This window comes from Coptis chinensis, chromosome 7 (genome assembly GCF_015680905.1).
Source record: "Coptis chinensis isolate HL-2020 chromosome 7, ASM1568090v1, whole genome shotgun sequence".
Lineage (NCBI taxonomy): Eukaryota > Viridiplantae > Streptophyta > Magnoliopsida > Ranunculales > Ranunculaceae > Coptis > Coptis chinensis.
Genome location: NC_141462.1, coordinates 89,334,523 through 89,351,387, shown reverse-complemented (window position 1 = coordinate 89,351,387; position 16,865 = coordinate 89,334,523). Strand labels below are relative to the sequence as shown.

At 35.8% G+C, this 16,865-nt stretch overlaps 1 protein-coding gene and 1 pseudogene across 2 annotated transcripts; both read right to left on the bottom strand.

Moving 5' to 3' along the window:
• Positions 1–11: 11 nt before the first annotated feature.
• ATERDJ3A (DNAJ heat shock N-terminal domain-containing protein) lies at positions 12–6,195 on the bottom strand. Its single transcript, XM_086572792.1, has 7 exons — positions 5,929–6,195; positions 3,578–3,633; positions 3,324–3,397; positions 2,398–2,921; positions 1,947–2,288; positions 1,288–1,644; positions 12–609 (listed from the first exon to the last, which is right to left on the bottom strand). Exons 1-7 carry the CDS (start codon positions 6,016–6,018, stop codon positions 322–324), a joined length of 1,731 nt encoding a protein of 576 aa, XP_086428918.1. The 5' UTR covers positions 6,019–6,195; the 3' UTR covers positions 12–321.
• A 4,290-nt stretch (positions 6,196–10,485) lies between these two features.
• LOC147489797 (histone H2B.3 pseudogene) lies at positions 10,486–11,352 on the bottom strand (annotated as a pseudogene). Its single transcript, XR_015200812.1, has one exon. The product of XR_015200812.1 is annotated as a histone H2B.3 pseudogene (transcript).
• Between the last annotated feature and the right edge of the window lie 5,513 nt (positions 11,353–16,865).

Sequence of the window (16,865 nt, the reverse complement as noted above, 5' to 3'; positions counted from 1 at the left end):
AAACGCAAATAGGCTGAAAGATAGGGTGTCATAAAAAGTAGGCAACTACAAAATTGTATTCATCAAGTAAATTTGTACACCGTTGCATTTACATGAGTTTATATAATCTGTCACAACTAAAACTTAAGAAGGGCCAAGAACAACTCTCTACGCCCCTTGTCACATATCGTTTCAGCGCCTGCAGTAAATAAGCGAACGGAGAAAGTACGGCACTTTTAGAATTCTCCCTAGGCAACCGAAGACCTCCAATTTGTACAGTCTGGGACTTCGATTAACACGAGTACCATGCCATGCCACATGTTTTTGTTATTAATGGCCGTTTTACTTTAACACGGGCTTTCTCTTCATCTTGGAAAATCGAACATCTCCATTAAGAACTGCACCTATAAACCTTTCAACTTCATCCAATGTCAACACATTAGTAAATGCTGCAAATTTCCCTTTCCGCGGTTTGTAAGCCACCAGAGAATTGTCCTTGGACTTGAAGCTAGTCTTATCCATAGAGTTGAGGAATTCTTGCTGTTTGTTGGCATCCAACAAGGAGAAGGATATGGAATCCTCAGATCCAGAAACTTGATTTTGCCGCCTAGTCAGTGATTTCTTGGAGACCTAAACATTAAAACAACACAATACCATTTTCATCATTAGTGACTTATTCAGAACCTAGGACAAACGTATTTAGAATAATGAATTCCCAAGCTAAAGCAATGGAATATCAAACAAGAATTGACGATATATAAAGAAGAAAACAATAGCCATGCTTCTGTTCATTTTTATTGATTCTTTCAAAGGGTATATGGCGTTTTCACTAAATAATGCCCCGCAACCCCTATTCAATTGAGAACCAACCAGCTAGCAAGTAAGAAGAAGCATGACCTCACAAGTCTCAACATTAAAACCATCTCAACCAACTAATCGATTGTCAATCATTCATCCAGATTTTCAAGCCTTGTTATAGGTTTATCTTGATGTATTTCATTTTTGTTGTTGTCTTTGTTGTAGCTCCAAAGATGCTTCCCTCATTCTTTTGTAACCAATAATTGTTTTTGCTAATACAGTTACCTTTAAGCAAAAAATAGATGACAACTCAAAAATTAAATAAGCCTCGTGAGCTTGAGCTTGAGCTTTTAACAAGCAAATATTTGCTACAATGAAAGATGTCTTACCAACTGCACAGTATAGCTCGGTAAACTAGGACTCGACAAACATTAAATCTGACCAAAAACAAGCAATTTATTTTCTACGGATAACAAAAATGATCTATCAGCAAGAAAAAGTTGTACTCACAGTAGATAAAATAGATTCCAACATCTCCTTGCCATTTGATGATCTGAAAGCACCGATGACACATACAGGAGTGCTCTCTCCACACACACTATCCAAATTCGATTTAGTGAGCAAAGGCAAATGTTTCTCATCTGTGTCCGTCTGTTGTGAACTTTTGGGCTGACTAGAAGCTGTCTTCTTGCTCTTCTTCTCAAACTTATCTAGTATGCCACTGAGCTCACTGATTGCAGATTTCAAATCTTTTACAGTGATTCCAGTTTTCAAGACATGTTTCTCCCCATTTGAAAGCCAACCAACAACAGCTGGAAGTGCATCAACGCCCAAACTTTTCACCGCTGGATCAAAGACATCATGGACCTGCATAAACAAGTAGATTACTGCATCCATAGCCAAAAAAGAGGAGCTCTGAAATAATTACTAGAATCTCATGTATTAGCTCAGGCAGAGTCAACCAAGACCACAATGAGACTGTTAAAATATCTAAAAGCTACTGTTGATTACAGATTCGAGCCAATTTAATCAAACTAACTGAAGCAACAAATTGACCATGACTAAGCTATGAAAGGGCTTTGACAACCCCTGACACTGCCGGTATTTAGTCATAAAAGTAACAAATAGCTCATCTAGTACTTGTGCAGATTTTAAGGCTAAGAGCATACCTCTGCATCATAAAACATTATGCGCCTGCGATACAAACCACTAAGAGCACGCCAAATTACAGGTGTATCTTTCTTTGTCGAGAGTAAGAGCACCCGTGGAAGGTTTTCTACATTGGTAAGAGTATAATCAAAGTGAGCAACATTCACCCGTCTTGAAAATCTTGGCAGTTGGTCTTGGCAGAAGGATTTCAAACTTTTTGCTTCCAAAGCACCATTGTACTCTGCAACTGTACCCTTGTCACTTGACTTATATGAGTAAACAAATACTTGTGTTGATTTGCGGGAATGTAAACCAAGTTCCTTACACAGGGACTGATCCTTTTGACAATTTATGCTACCGGCCTGTCAATATAAGAATGGATGCAAGGTAAGGAAACCTTGCATAACTATGTGATATCCTTGCATAAGAAATTAAAAATAAATAAATAAAGACATATTTAAATGCACATACCTTCAAGGCTCCTTGAAGTTGACTTGCAACTTCCTCAACAATAGATTCTAATACATGATATCCCTTTGATGAGGGCACATAAGATAATAAAATCCATGTGATCCCTTGTTCTAGGATTTCATTCTTAAAAACAAGAGAATTCACAGCCTGAATGTTTTTCGAAGAGGTAGGTTGAGATCGAGTTCTACTTGAGCCACCAAAACCACCAAACTGGCTCCCACCTCCCATTACACCACCAAAAAAATTGGAAAAAATGTCATTTACATCAAAACCAAATGAACTGCCACTAGCACTGGGATTGCCACCAAAGGAAAATGAGAATGACTTAGAATTTCCTTGTCCCCCTGTCGTTTGCCACTCACTAGGATCAAAACTGAAGTGACTGTTTCCAGGACCTCCACTGGTGAAATGCGTATATCCCTCATGACCACCAGGGTTGCCAGATTCAAACCTAGCGTTCCCCTTTTCATCCCCATATAGATCGTAGTTCTTCCTTTTCTCCTCATCAGATAGAATATCATATGCTGGAAAACAAACAGTATTCAGTTATAGCTAATTTGTTTGCCCCAATTCTCCAAAAAAAAAGGCTTAAACATCCCATCATCCCATATTGGTAAAACATGTAATGGTAGGTGAGTAGCTAAAAAGGGAGTTAACCAATATTATCAAAATAATCAACTATTTCCAACCGTGCACATCTTTTCTTCATAAAGATCATTAGCAGCTCATATGAGTATATGACCATTTATAATTCAGTCTCCCGCCCAAGAATTAGAGTTCATTTAGTAAGCAACACTGACTGGCACATACACTAAAACTAGGTATAGATTTGTAGGCTCAATTTGAGTCTAACAAAATATCTCATAGATTTACAGGTCATAGTCCAAGTTCAAGCATAGAAGAATTAAAATGAGCTGAAAGAATACCATTATTAATCTCGGCAAACTTCTCTTCTGCTCCCTTGTTTTTGTTCTTGTCGGGGTGATACTGGAGTGATAGTCTGCAAAAGAATAAAACATACAAATAAAACACAAAAAAATGATAATAGTAATGGCAACATTTATAACAGCAAACAAAGAATAATAAAAATATTGATCTCACAAAGACTTAAGGTTATAATAATACACAGGCAATAGTGAGCAAGCATCACAATGAGAAACAGAGTTTCGCTGTAACTTACTTGTGAAAAGCTTTTTGAATTTGCCGTTGACTGGCATCACGTTCAACCCCAAGAACCTGTAAGAAAGAAATGTCAGCCATTACTACTTTCATTACATTCAACCTGAAGTACCTATAGGAACAAAAGACATGCATGCACACTCAATTACTATCTTAAGATCATTTACGTGATCAACTGTGACTCCAAAAGCTAAACACCCTAGACAGGTGAAAGTAAATTTATAATAATCTTTCAAAAAAAAGTGACATGTGGGTCAAAATGGCAGATGTCATTATCATAACTAGCGTATGTGAATGCACATTGTGAGTGATTTAACACTGCTATAATTGTTTAATGAAGACTTTTTTTTGTAAAAAAAATGTTTCACTAAAATCGAGTACGTAGGAAACTAAATAGAAATACTATAAAAATATTGCAATGAGATCGACGAAAAGTGAAAAGTGAACTTTAAAGTTTAGACTCCATTGGGTCTATGGATCTAAGGGTCTAAGGTGTCTCATGTCCCCCACCTTTAATTATCGAAAGCATAGACATCAATTCATCATAATTTCCGAGATTTCAAATTCTGATTTCAAGGATTCAGTATAAAATGGCTTATATGCACCAACTCTGAGTTAGGTCATGAACTTTTTCTTAAATATACCAACTCAATGTATGAGCCCATGGGAATATATCATGACCGACTATTGTTCAAACTTGTTTCAACCTTGTCAAGTATAGGTCTCTCTATATGATTGAAGTTGTTCCTTTGCCAATTCCCTTAATTTTTGTATGGTGACCAAAACAGAATTGCACTTTCTACCATTTTCACTTTGTGAGGAAGACCTTAACCATTTGCAATGACTCAATTGTGGCAAAACCAAGTGGTCTTGAATGGATCATCAAGCCTTAGAAAAACCCATAAAGTAGGACTACGGATGAATTGGAGAAGTATCAGAGAAATAAGACTAACTCAAGCAGTTCATTCAAATTTGGCCCAATAAATCGTAAAAGGTCATGACAGCAACTACCAACAAAGAAAGGAAAGAGACGCTTATCTTATTCCCACACTATATTTCAAGATCAACATCTAATCTCAAATAGAAATAAGGCATAAAACTAGACTTAGGAACAAATTTCAGAAGAGGAATGGATAGCCATCCACTATCAGACACACCAACTTATTGTGTATTTGGCTTGTGAAGTTGATGCACGCATAGTTGTCAAATCGTATATCGTATCATATATCGTTTTCCATTTTTTGCATATCGTATCATGTATCGTAAGATACGGAATTTTTTAAATTAATTATAAAAAATATGTATATATGAGTTATATCGTAAAAAATATGTATATAAAGAATTTTTTAATTATATATATATACACACACTTTGCATGAAATGGTAGTAAGGATTGAAGAGTGAAGACTCATTGTTATAGTTTTATATGTGTTTGTGCATGTATATGTAAGTTTTGTACAAAAATCACACACAATACTACTAGTGTATGGTACAAAAATGTCATCATTTTCAACCACTAGACCCAAATTAGTATTAGACATAAAGGGATAGGCTAGCTGTTGTTTTTGCATTACAGTTATTGTTTATCATATCCTAAAACCTTAGATGGCTTTCTACAGCTTAGAAAGGAGAACAAAAACTAAATAAATCTTAAAAACTAGTTTTCGGATAATTTTTTTTCAATATTTCATGTGTTTGAAGCGAATTGCTCTATACGGAATGTATCGTATCATACGATACGCTTCCTGTATAGTGTGATACATAAAACTTTCAATACACTAGTGTGATACGTATCGATTTGCTTTGGATACAATCCGTATCGTGTATGTATCGTGTATCGTACGATATTGATAACTATGGATGGACATATACAAATAATTATTGCAAATAACAGCTTGTATAACATACACACGTCTCTCGCATTTAAGCATATTGGTCTATAGGTTTAGGTTGATTAGTGAAATCAACTTCAGAGATGTTCTGAAAGATGTCAGGTGGCTAATGCCATTACACGTAATGTGGGTGAACTGCAAAGCAACATTAGAAGATAAAGCTATCTACATGTGATGGTGCATAGGATTTCCACATTTCAACATACCAGTTTCAAATACATTTAGAGAACCGTTTTTACGTGTCTAAGACAGAGTGCAAATAGTGTATATGTGTGACTGGTTGTTGACTGAAGCTGCAATGTTTTAAATTGCGACATGGATCACTAAAGACTCTATGAACAATTCTGACAACTCAAACCCTAATATAATAACAAAAACAATATTGTCCACCTTGGGCTCATTATAACATCATAACATGATTAAAAAAACAGACCTTGATCATTCTAAGTTTCGTACTTACATTGTATGGATCAACTGATTTTGATTCTGACACGAGCAAACTACCCAATGCGAAACAGATTACTATTGGAAATAAAAGACGGTATTTCATCTTCAGTTTAATGATTTGCGTTGAATTGTTTGGATATGAGTTTTTTTTTTTTTTTTTTACCAGTTTCGAAGTCCTACTTTTATTCAGAAATAGATTTCGCGGGGGTTCGAGATCCTTCTGTTGTAACTTATATATAAGTAATTAGAGTCGCACGTGGATGAATTTTGTGCTTCCAACGCAATCAACCAATAGGATTTCAGAATTTCTGAGTTTGCATTTATTGGCCGTTCATGGGCTTCGTTTTACAAGAGTGACCCGACCCATAAACATTTAAAGCCTTTCAGTTATTAGTCCGGTCCTAAAGTCCCCATAGGGCCAGATCCGGCCGGGTCATAAGTCTAAATTTCAAGCTCGACCCTATTCTAAGCCCTCTTTAACAGTTTAGGGTCGGGCCTATATATTTTCTTCTTTTTACTGTATCAGTTTTAAAACTCATTTTTATTACAAAAAAATTTCAAAGATTTGCAAACTCAAAATCCCACCACTTTGAAATTTAAATAACAACCAATATAGTAATAATTCTTGATAAGTCCAACAATTTAAAATGCATATCCACAATCTAATAAACTAAAGTACATAGAGACTCATATTTATATTTCAAAATTACAGTTAAAATACACAAGACACATTTTGGAATGAGCTTTCACTGACATAAATCCGTTATTTCTTGTACTCAAATCTCACCAAAATTACATTTAACATTGAAGAAAACAAAGACAAATAAGAGTATGGAATGAGTTTTTACCGACGTCAACCTATTTTTTCATTAGGCTAGTGCTTTCGGTGCTCATTATTATTCTTGGCAACTAGGTTAGGCGGAAAGTTGTGAGGAGGTGTACGCGAGTTGTGAGATAGAAACAATTAGGTTTACAAGTTTTTATGATATAAGACAAGTTATTATAAGTACTCATACGGTTAGTGATAAATTACAAATGACAGTGTTATTTTAATTGAAAATATGTAACAAGGAGTTGGATAGTTTTAGTTGTGTATTTTATAGTGAAATTATAACTAGGGCTTGGTTAGAGTCGGGCCTATGTTTTAGAACCTTAGCCCTGACCCTGCCTTAGAAGGCATTAGGACCGGATTGGCCCTGCCCTAAACTCTGTGAGGGCTTTAGTTGTGAGGGTTTTATAGGGCTTAGGGTCGGGTCTGGTCAGGGCCGGGTTAGGGTCGTTAGGGCCAAATTCCCACCCCTAGAGTGAATGGATGCGTCCATAAAGATCATTTGGATACCACGCCCATCCGTTGACCTTAGTTTAGTAAAAGCCTAATATGAACTGTGAATTGATCGAGTGTTCTACACTTTCTAAACCTGTCCTTGATTGAGGGTGTGTTGTATACTTGGGGGAATGCCAACACCAACAAGTAATAGCAAAATAAGCAGCCGCTTAGGGCTCGTAGTACAAGGAGCCCAATATATCATAGCCCACCTACATTCTTAAGTCTATTATTGTTTTATTGTCAAAAAAAACTCATTATTTGTTTTTCATTTATTTTAATGTGTTAGATAAACAGTTTTACATTGGAAAATTGGAAATTAGAAAACGCATTAAATCTCTTTGTTTTTCCAGCGTTTTCGCCTTCTCCAATAAATAAACAGGCACGCCTCCATAACTAATTAAACTTCTTCAACACCCTATGACAATTTATCAAATTGAAGTCAACACTTCAATATTATTTCCATTATTTTTTTGCCTTATTTGGTTTTTCTATATTGTTTAATTTGGTGTAGAATTCTCTATCTCTCTATTGTGTAATTATTTGTTAAATAAATCTATTGAAATTTTAAGTTTGTGATATTGTTGTTTGGCCATGATCTGCTACGACGTTATAGGTGTAGGACATTTTTTTATTCTTTCACTCTTCCTCATATATTTATGATGTTTTGTCTTAGATCTTTCTGTATGTGAGAATCTTCCTCACAACACTTCTATGTTTATACTTCACTTTGTATTTCTGTTCTTTTTATCAATAAAATTCAATTAAAAAAAAATCTGTAGAGAGACTATTCAAGAGAGAATAAAAAAAATGTTATGATCAATTTCGACAATAATTGTTATCTTCTAAAATTTTTTTATAAAAAAAATATTTGTGGGGGGAGACTATTCAAGAAAGAAAAAAGAAAATGTTAGGATCAATTTTTACAATAATTGTTATATTCTAAATTTTTTGTTATAAAAAAAAAATGTTTGTGGGGGAGACTATTCAAGAAAAAAAAAAAATATTGTGATCAATTTTTACAATAATTGTTATTTTCTAAATTTGTTGTTAAATAAACTAAGCGTTTGCATTCATATGAAATAACGTAAACAAATCATATCGATTTATAAGATGTAATAATTTTATTGGAACTTTGCTTATTAAGGCCCCGATTGCCTTGAGCCGCCCCTGGGTATAGCAAATACCCAAATCTTCTGAATCTATCTCATTATTTTTAATTAGTTTTTTTTTCTTTTACTAACTCATTGTTTCGTGTTTATTTTGAGTAGATTAACAAAACAATTTGGCTCCAGCTACTAAAGGTTCACAATGACAATTGTATGCGTTATCATTTTGATGGGGGTGTGTGCATGTGCATGGCTATGGACACTCAACAAAATGACGAAGGGAAAAATGTTCACAAACTATATAAAAGACAAAGACGAATTCGCATCGACCAAGAAAAACTAATTAAACTCAATGAAATAACTTATTTGCTTTTTTTACATGACCGAAAAAACCGGCGATATGCTTGTTAGAGAAATGAGACAACTGCCCCATGATTTGGAAAACAACGATCTCGATTTTTTCTCTAGTCATTTAAATAAATTTATGTTTCGAGATAATCATGATTCCAAAATGATAATTTTCGGGTTTTATACAACCCAAGGTAAGAAACGATAGTTAATGGGGCTTGTACTTGTGAGATTAATAATAGGACTACGTGTACAGCTACCGGTTCTGGCCACCCCTATATGGAAAAGAAAAAAAAAATGTTTGTGAGGGAGACTATTCAATAAAAAAATATTATGATCAATTTTTACAATAATTGCTATCTTATAAATTTTTTGTTATAAAAAAAATGTTTGTGGGGGGACTATTGAAGAAAGAAAAAAAAAATGTTAGGTTCAATTTTTACAATAATTGTTATTTTATAATTTTTTTTGTTAAATAAACTAAGCGTTTGTATTCATATGAAATAACGTAAACAAATCATATCGATCTATAAGATCTAACAATTTTATTAGAATTTTGCTTAGGGCCGATTGCCCTTGAGCCGCCCCTGCCAACAGCTAGAAAAAGATCTATGCAGATAACTGAATTGGAGATGCAGAGAACTAATATACTTGAGGCCGTGAATTCGATTTCAGTCTAACCAGAGCTCATTTCCTATATTCAGTGCTGAGCATATATGTTCCTAAAGGTCGAAAAATCTTGTCTCTGCCTGACTGGCTGTCTAAAAGTGTATTCCTAATGGCATGCAATTTGAACAACCTCCTCGTGATATTGCAACCCTCGTTCAAATGTATTTTCAATCTCGAAAGTGATTGATTGACAACTAAAAATTCCATGAGAAACAGGAGAATTGATGGGATGATAAACAATAGTCCTCTAGACATAAATAGTCTATGATGAGCTGATGACCAACTATCTAATAAATCCAGCAACATGTTGTCCTTCAGATATGTATATTTGCTATTATATCACTCAACCTCTAATGAATAAAAACAAGGCTGTCTTTCAAAATTGTTCAAACATCTCCATGGAATACTAGCATGTACGGGAGATATGGAGAGGGAGGGAAGAACAAGAACAGAGCATAGGATGGAATCTATTGAGGTTCACTCACTGTCCACTACTCCACTCTATGAGGCTTTTGCAGCCCTTGTCTTTTCCATTGTCCATCTTCCCACTCTCGATAGCAGATAAGTTTTCATGCAATTCCAAAAAAGTGAAATCTAACACCTTAAACATCTCATTATTGGCATTATTGTTACTCGTTAACTCTGCAACTATACAACATTTTCATCACAACAAAAGAAAAATCAACGTCTAGTGGAACAAATTGTAGGGATTGTAGGCCATCCTATATAGGGTCTGAACTTTACTACATATTCACTATAATGCCCACCAACACAACAAAACATTGCAACCATTATTGGACAAGGATATGAAGTACCAAATTCTCAAGAAATGAAGAAACAGAAGCCTCTGTACCACAACTTTTCATCTCTAAGAACTGAACGAACCCTAAACATTGGCCCAAACTGAATTCCAGAAAATTTAGGCATTAAAAAGTAACCAAACTTTACAATCATGCTAACATTTTCTTAACTGCCATCATTCCAATCTAAGATCCACAACCATCATCATTTATAACTGGTTACAGAAATTTACACCAATAACACCAGATTCACATTGTAATCAAACTATCTCAGATCTGAACTAGGTAAAACAAACAAAGAAATCAACCAAAATAGAGACCACCAGAAACCCTAATTTCATTGACAAAAGATCTAACTTTGATTCATAGATTCCAAATGAACTATATATTATATCGACACCACTAACATTGAAACATTCTAATACTAAAGACAAAAACATAAAAACATTGAAACAAACATATTCAAGAGCTAGTAAACTTAGTAACCGCCTTGGTACCCTCAGAGACAGCATGCTTAGCCAATTCACCAGGAAGAACAAGACGAACAGCAGTCTGAATCTCCCGAGAAGTGATGGTGGGCTTCTTGTTGTACCTTGCAAGTCTTGAAGATTCCTGAGCCAACTTCTCAAAGATATCATTAATGAAACTGTTCATGATACCCATTGCCTTGCTGGAGATACCAATATCAGGGTGGACTTGTTTGAGAACCTTGAAGATGTAGATCTTGTAGGTCTCCACATTCTTCTTTGACCTCTTCTTCTTCTTGTCTGCGGATGCGGCTCCACCGGCTTCCTTGGGCAGTTTCTTTCCGGCCTTGGGCTTCTTCTCTGCTGGAGCCTTTTCAGCCTTCTTCTCTTCAGTGGGTTTCTCTGCTGCTGGTTTCTTCTCTGCGGGCTTCTTCTCTGCTCTTGGGGCCATTGGAAATTTTGTTGCAGAAAATTGAGAGGCGTGAATTTGAGGGTTTGAAGAAAGGGTGAAGATTGGAATGAGTATTGTATAGGTGTGGGGTTGGTATTTATAGAGAAAGTGAAATTGGGTTGATTGGATTTTTATGGTTGGCACGGATCGATGAGTTGGCGTCTTGAGAAACGTTGATCGGACTATTGCTAGAAACTTTAGTTTTTCTGTTTATAAAGGCACGTGGTCCGTGAATTGTTTTGATTAGTTTTGTAATATAAACGCGGATTGGTGACATGGCAGTGGTTTGGAAGGAATGAAAATTTGAGATTTGAGGGTTGGGGACTTTTTGGGATTGAAGGAATAGAGAGAGAGATTGCAAGATGGGGAAAACCTGATGTTTTGGTCTCTGTATTTATAAAGAAAGCAAAGTTTGTCTGATTGGTTACTAAAGTTCACATGGATCGATGAGCTGGCACTAAATTCAGCCGCGAGATTAAAATTAGTCAAGCGGTAGTGTATAGACGGTGTGGATGTTGTGTAAAGTTAAGGCGTTTGATTGGCTTTTGATTTAATCATGGATCGGTGAGCTGGCACGAGTTATAGCCGCTAGATTAAATATAATAGTGAAGCGGGAGTGTATGAACGGTTTTGATATTCTGTAAAGTTAAGCGTCATGGGCTGCTATGCATAATGAAGAAACGGTCATGTACTAATGTGGATGGATCACTATCACGCTCCAAAACCTATACTCGTAGGATCCTTTCTCTTTGGACGTTTTATAGGTTTCGGCTTATTGAGCTTGAGGGCTAGCTTGTCTTGCATCTTGATTGGCCATTTGAACTCACCCGGATAAATTGGAACAGTGTATAAATGTGTAATGGTGGTGAACTGCTGAGACCATTTTTTCACAAAATTCTATGTATATAAAAAAGAAAAAAAAAATAATCCATAATTTAGTTTAGATTTTAGACCATAGATCAATTGTAACAAAAAGCATTGTTAACGTTTTTCTAACATATTTTTCATGCATTTGCGTTTTTAACAAATTTTTGCGCCGCATGCCACATTCTCCATTTTGTTGCCTTCATCTATCATGCTCGGTTTGTTTAAGATTGATGATCAATAAAATTATACAAACACAAATATTCGTATTTGCATTACAACATTTCTTACTCGTCTTCTTGAGGTAATGAAAACAGGAAAGAAACTTTCGTTTCCACATTTTGATGTTGAAACTCTCAACCGTTTTATATGCGTTTGTTTACACACGAGAGGACAGGAAGAAAATAAAAAGAAAAGTCTAGTGCGGTCCACCTTTTCTATAAATTTAGTGTGTTTGTTTGTTTTAAAAAGAAAATTGTTTTTTCCCTATGGAAACTAAACTATAGAAAGGAAAGGGTTTTCGAGTCCATGGCTCAACTCTCAAATTTGAGAGGAAAAACAAAAGAAAATAGTAGTTTTCATTTTCTTTCCTTAGTTTTTACATAACAAACAGTCATGAAAAAAGAAAAGGAAAAGGGAAATAAAGTTTAATAAAAAAAATATGTAATTTTTTATTATTTTTATTTCTTAAGTTTTGGCCTCACAAATATTATAGATTCCATTCCTAGGTTTTCTTTCTCTTTTCCAAAATAACCAAATAGACACATCAAAAAGAAAAATCCATTACATTCTTTTCTTTTCTATTCCGTAGTAGTGGGTTTTCATTTTCTTTTCTCGAGTGAGTGAGTAAACAAAGACAGCCATAATATGTTTAATGAAGAAAATTCTATATGATGTCGCTCATCTTTAAGTATGTTGTTAAGCCCGGCCTGCTCTCATCAGGGGAAGAGACCTTAACCGCAAGCTCAAAGTTTAACCCATACAAAAGCCCAAGCACTAACTCAATGCAGCCATGCTGCGTACGCTACTGCTTCTCCCATGGGTTTTTTCAAGAGAATTTTAACTATTTCTAACAACTATTCATTTCAGACAATATTTCAGAAATAAGCTACATATCAAAGATAAAGAGAACCATGTATATAGGATTTAAATTTTAAACAGTAACAAAGGGGCCTAAATGCAGAGAAGTCATTTCCCAATAATGTATATAGTGTACACACAACAATCAAATGATTTCTTAGTGCTTGATTCACAATGGAACCGCCACCAGAGTACCAATCATTGCTTTATGTGTCAGGTGGCATCAGGACTAGACTTCTCAGCACACCACTATCAAATGATCTCGGAGGGCTTGATTCACCATTGAACCATTACCCCTCATATCACCATATCCGCTGGGAGAGTTTTCATGTGATTAAATGTATGATCAGATTTTACAACTTCTTAAATCAAAATGTAGTCTCTAATCTTACAACTTCTCTTTTCTCTCTCTCTGTCTTTTTTCCTCCCCCTCTCCTTTAAATATCCCATAACCGCTCTCTTTTCTCCAACCGCTCCATCCTCTCTAACCGCTCTCCATGATTTCTTTTCGTGTCCCACGTCTGGCACTTGTTCAATCTCTCTAGGTATTGTGTTCTGGTTACTGTGCTCCTGCTACTTCTTTCCTTACTCAACATCCCTTTAGTCCCCGATACTTCACTGAATCTTATGCCTTTCTGGGTTCCGCGGTACTTCGCTGTTCCGCGGACTTGATCCGACGCTCCCACTATTTCTTACATTATGTTGCCCCTGGCTATAAAGCATGTCGTCTTGATAGTCATGAATTAGGCTGATACATTACATTTCTCAACATAAAACTTTCTGCAACAGAGTACATAGGCTACAATGGTTTCAACAAATATCCACACATTGCAGACACTCACAACTCTTCTTCTGTGAAGACCTTGCTGCACAAACACTTCAATGGGAGACAACCGCAAAGGAATGTTTGAATGAAAGCCTAGGCTTCCTCCTAGTCTCCTACCAGTTTATTTACTTGACTATTCGTACCTTATTATTATTACTAAGGAACAAACCATTAGCTATATAAGTCCCAGACTGAGATAGGACGATTTCTTAATACATTTATAAATGATTTATACAGTATCGATCTATTTTTTGTCTGATTTGAGGAGAGATTTCTGTAGGCGTAAGGACATTGCCCTCAAAAGGTTACGAAAGCAGAATCCGAGCTAGAAGATGCAAACTGAGTGCTTTCTCCAACCAAAGGGACTCAGTGTTTTATCCATTTACAGGAGTGAGTTTAGGTTCTAAACCTACAATACACTTTGCAATCTGCTACAGAGTTTTTTGGTCATGCTGCGGGCTACTTTAAGCATTTAGGTTGTGCCAAGCCTACCTAAGCTTCTAAAATTCTTCCTGTATCAAATTTTATACCCTTTTTGTGACCTTCCTGTATCCGGAAAGCATTTGGTTCACCTCCTCTTTCCAAATATGGTTTAGTTTAATAAATGTCAGGTCCCTAGGTGGATCTATGGGATTACGAGATGTTGTTCAAAAGGGATGGAAGTATGGGACATAAAAACTAAAAGCAATCACTGTAAGCACATGATAGCAAACCTTAAGCTCCGGCCTTTACGGGGAGAGGCATTTACTAAACAAGCCTATGCTCGGGAGTCGGGACCCTTCCCAGATCTGCATGCTACAAGCATCATCAAATTGTACAAAGTCATTAATAATCAAGGAAAAGAACGGCAATCAAACTTGCATATAAAAAATCAAGAGGATGACTGCAGCGCAACTCCACTCTGGTTCAATCAAAGAAGTAAAACAGCAGTTATTAATGTAGTAAAAATTGCATCACTGCACCTATAATTGGAAAAAAACACTACCTGAACAGGTAGCACACTGAGGCAACTACTGAAAGTTTCACATCACACTGACCGGCATATTGAAGTCCTGAACTCAAAGTGACAGTAGTGACACAATCCACAACAAATCCCAAACAAACTATAGAATTTCAATGAAAAAAAAAATAACTTACTTCAATTCTGCAATCTCAAGTGTTCGAATTGTTCCTGGCATAGACAATCAGGCGCCGAGACATTACGCATTTTCACGTGTTCTAATCACGTTTTCTTACAACTTTCGGAAAAGGTTAACTATTTCACTGTGATTGTAATGCCTGTCTCCATGTATCAGAGTAACTATCTATGAAATGACAAAAGTATACTCCTGCAGGAGCCATAAAGGGAAGAGATTTGCTTAAGTCACATCCACTCTCTCTCTTACTGCGACCTTCTGCGGACAAGCTTTCCCCAAGTTTCTTGAACACAGATCGAAGGGAACTCTGTAACTAATAATCCAGAAATCAGTAGACAAGAGAAGCACACTGGTGAAGTTCTGGCTCCGAGGTATGAATATACTAGGGGATATCTCACTACTGTGGAAAAAAGCTGCTCTAGTTCCATAACTACGCAGTCTATAGAAATTGAAGTAATTAGGAGAGATCAGAGTGGAGTAGCAGGGGACCGGGATAGCGGATCAAATCCCTCCGGAAATGGCATGGTAGTTTCATCTATTCTCATTTTTGTTTTCTACACAGAGATGAGAAAGACAGGTTAGGAAATGGCGAGATTAGCAGAAGGGAGGGCTGCCCACCCTGACACAAGGGTGTGAATACTTATGTCTCTTGCCATCATTACATAATGATCAAGATTCATGATGGCATCAACAACAACGCTAATGATGGTCAAGTAGAGAAACTTGAGGATCAAGAGTGAGCATTTTACCACAATAAAATGCTTTTACTTGTAACATATCATTAAAAATTTCCATACCTAATGCTCATACAATCTACACCTTCTGCTCCATCTATCAGCAATACGATTAAACCAACAGTCCAACACAAATAGTTATTGTGGAGAAATCCGGACTTACAATATGATATTAGAGCTGGGGATTTTAGTGTTCGGAGAACACCAAAATGAAAAACTAACTAATTGACAAGAAAATAACTAGAACCAAGAACTGACCATCAACCAATCCTAGATGAATTATAGTCTCAAAGACAGGGTTTATGTTTTTATAGTTGCTTGGTTTCTACTCTGCATTTCTAGTCTCAAATCATGCTTAAGAGATTGAACCTTCCATTGAAATATAAACTCACGAGTTATCTAAAAGTCAGACAGTGTGTTAACCAAAACTAAGATTGTCTTTGAACAGATTACAAGAGTCCTACTTAAAAATCTCTTAACTCGGGAGTTCAGGAGAGAAACTCAAGTCTATAGTGAGAAGTTAAACTTCTATCAAATTAAAATCTTCAAATCAATTGCAGAAATAATAAACTTTAAGTTTCTCCTTTTAAATATCAAGAATATACTATAAGTTTACATCTCAAGCATGCCCTACTTCACTGTCAATAATGACATCCATTAAGTCCTCAAAGTGTTTTACTAACCAGGGTTTTAGTACGCATAGACACAGAAAACAGATAAGAGTATTGGATCAAAAGATAAGCAGTCCTGCTGAAGCATCTTTCATTCAAGACAAAATAGAAACTGGACAATGATATCAGAGCAAAGCTTTATCTTAGTAGGATGAGCTTCAGCATATATACCATAACTAAGATGGTATTGGGATTTGTAGCTTCATAAATGGTGTAAAATGTAAGTGAATTCTAAAAGTTTCGGAATGACGTAAAATGAACTCTCAAAGCAATAGCAATACGTGAATCATAATACCAACGCACAACAAAGATCTTGGAAGCATATGGTAAAGAAAATATATGTTGCTGAAAGGAACTAGGGTATCAATATAAAATTGTTACAATACAGGCAATGAACTTCTGAGGCTTACTGACTAAATAGATGGATGGTTCAGACTTCAGCATACCAAACTGCTCAAAAGCATATAAACA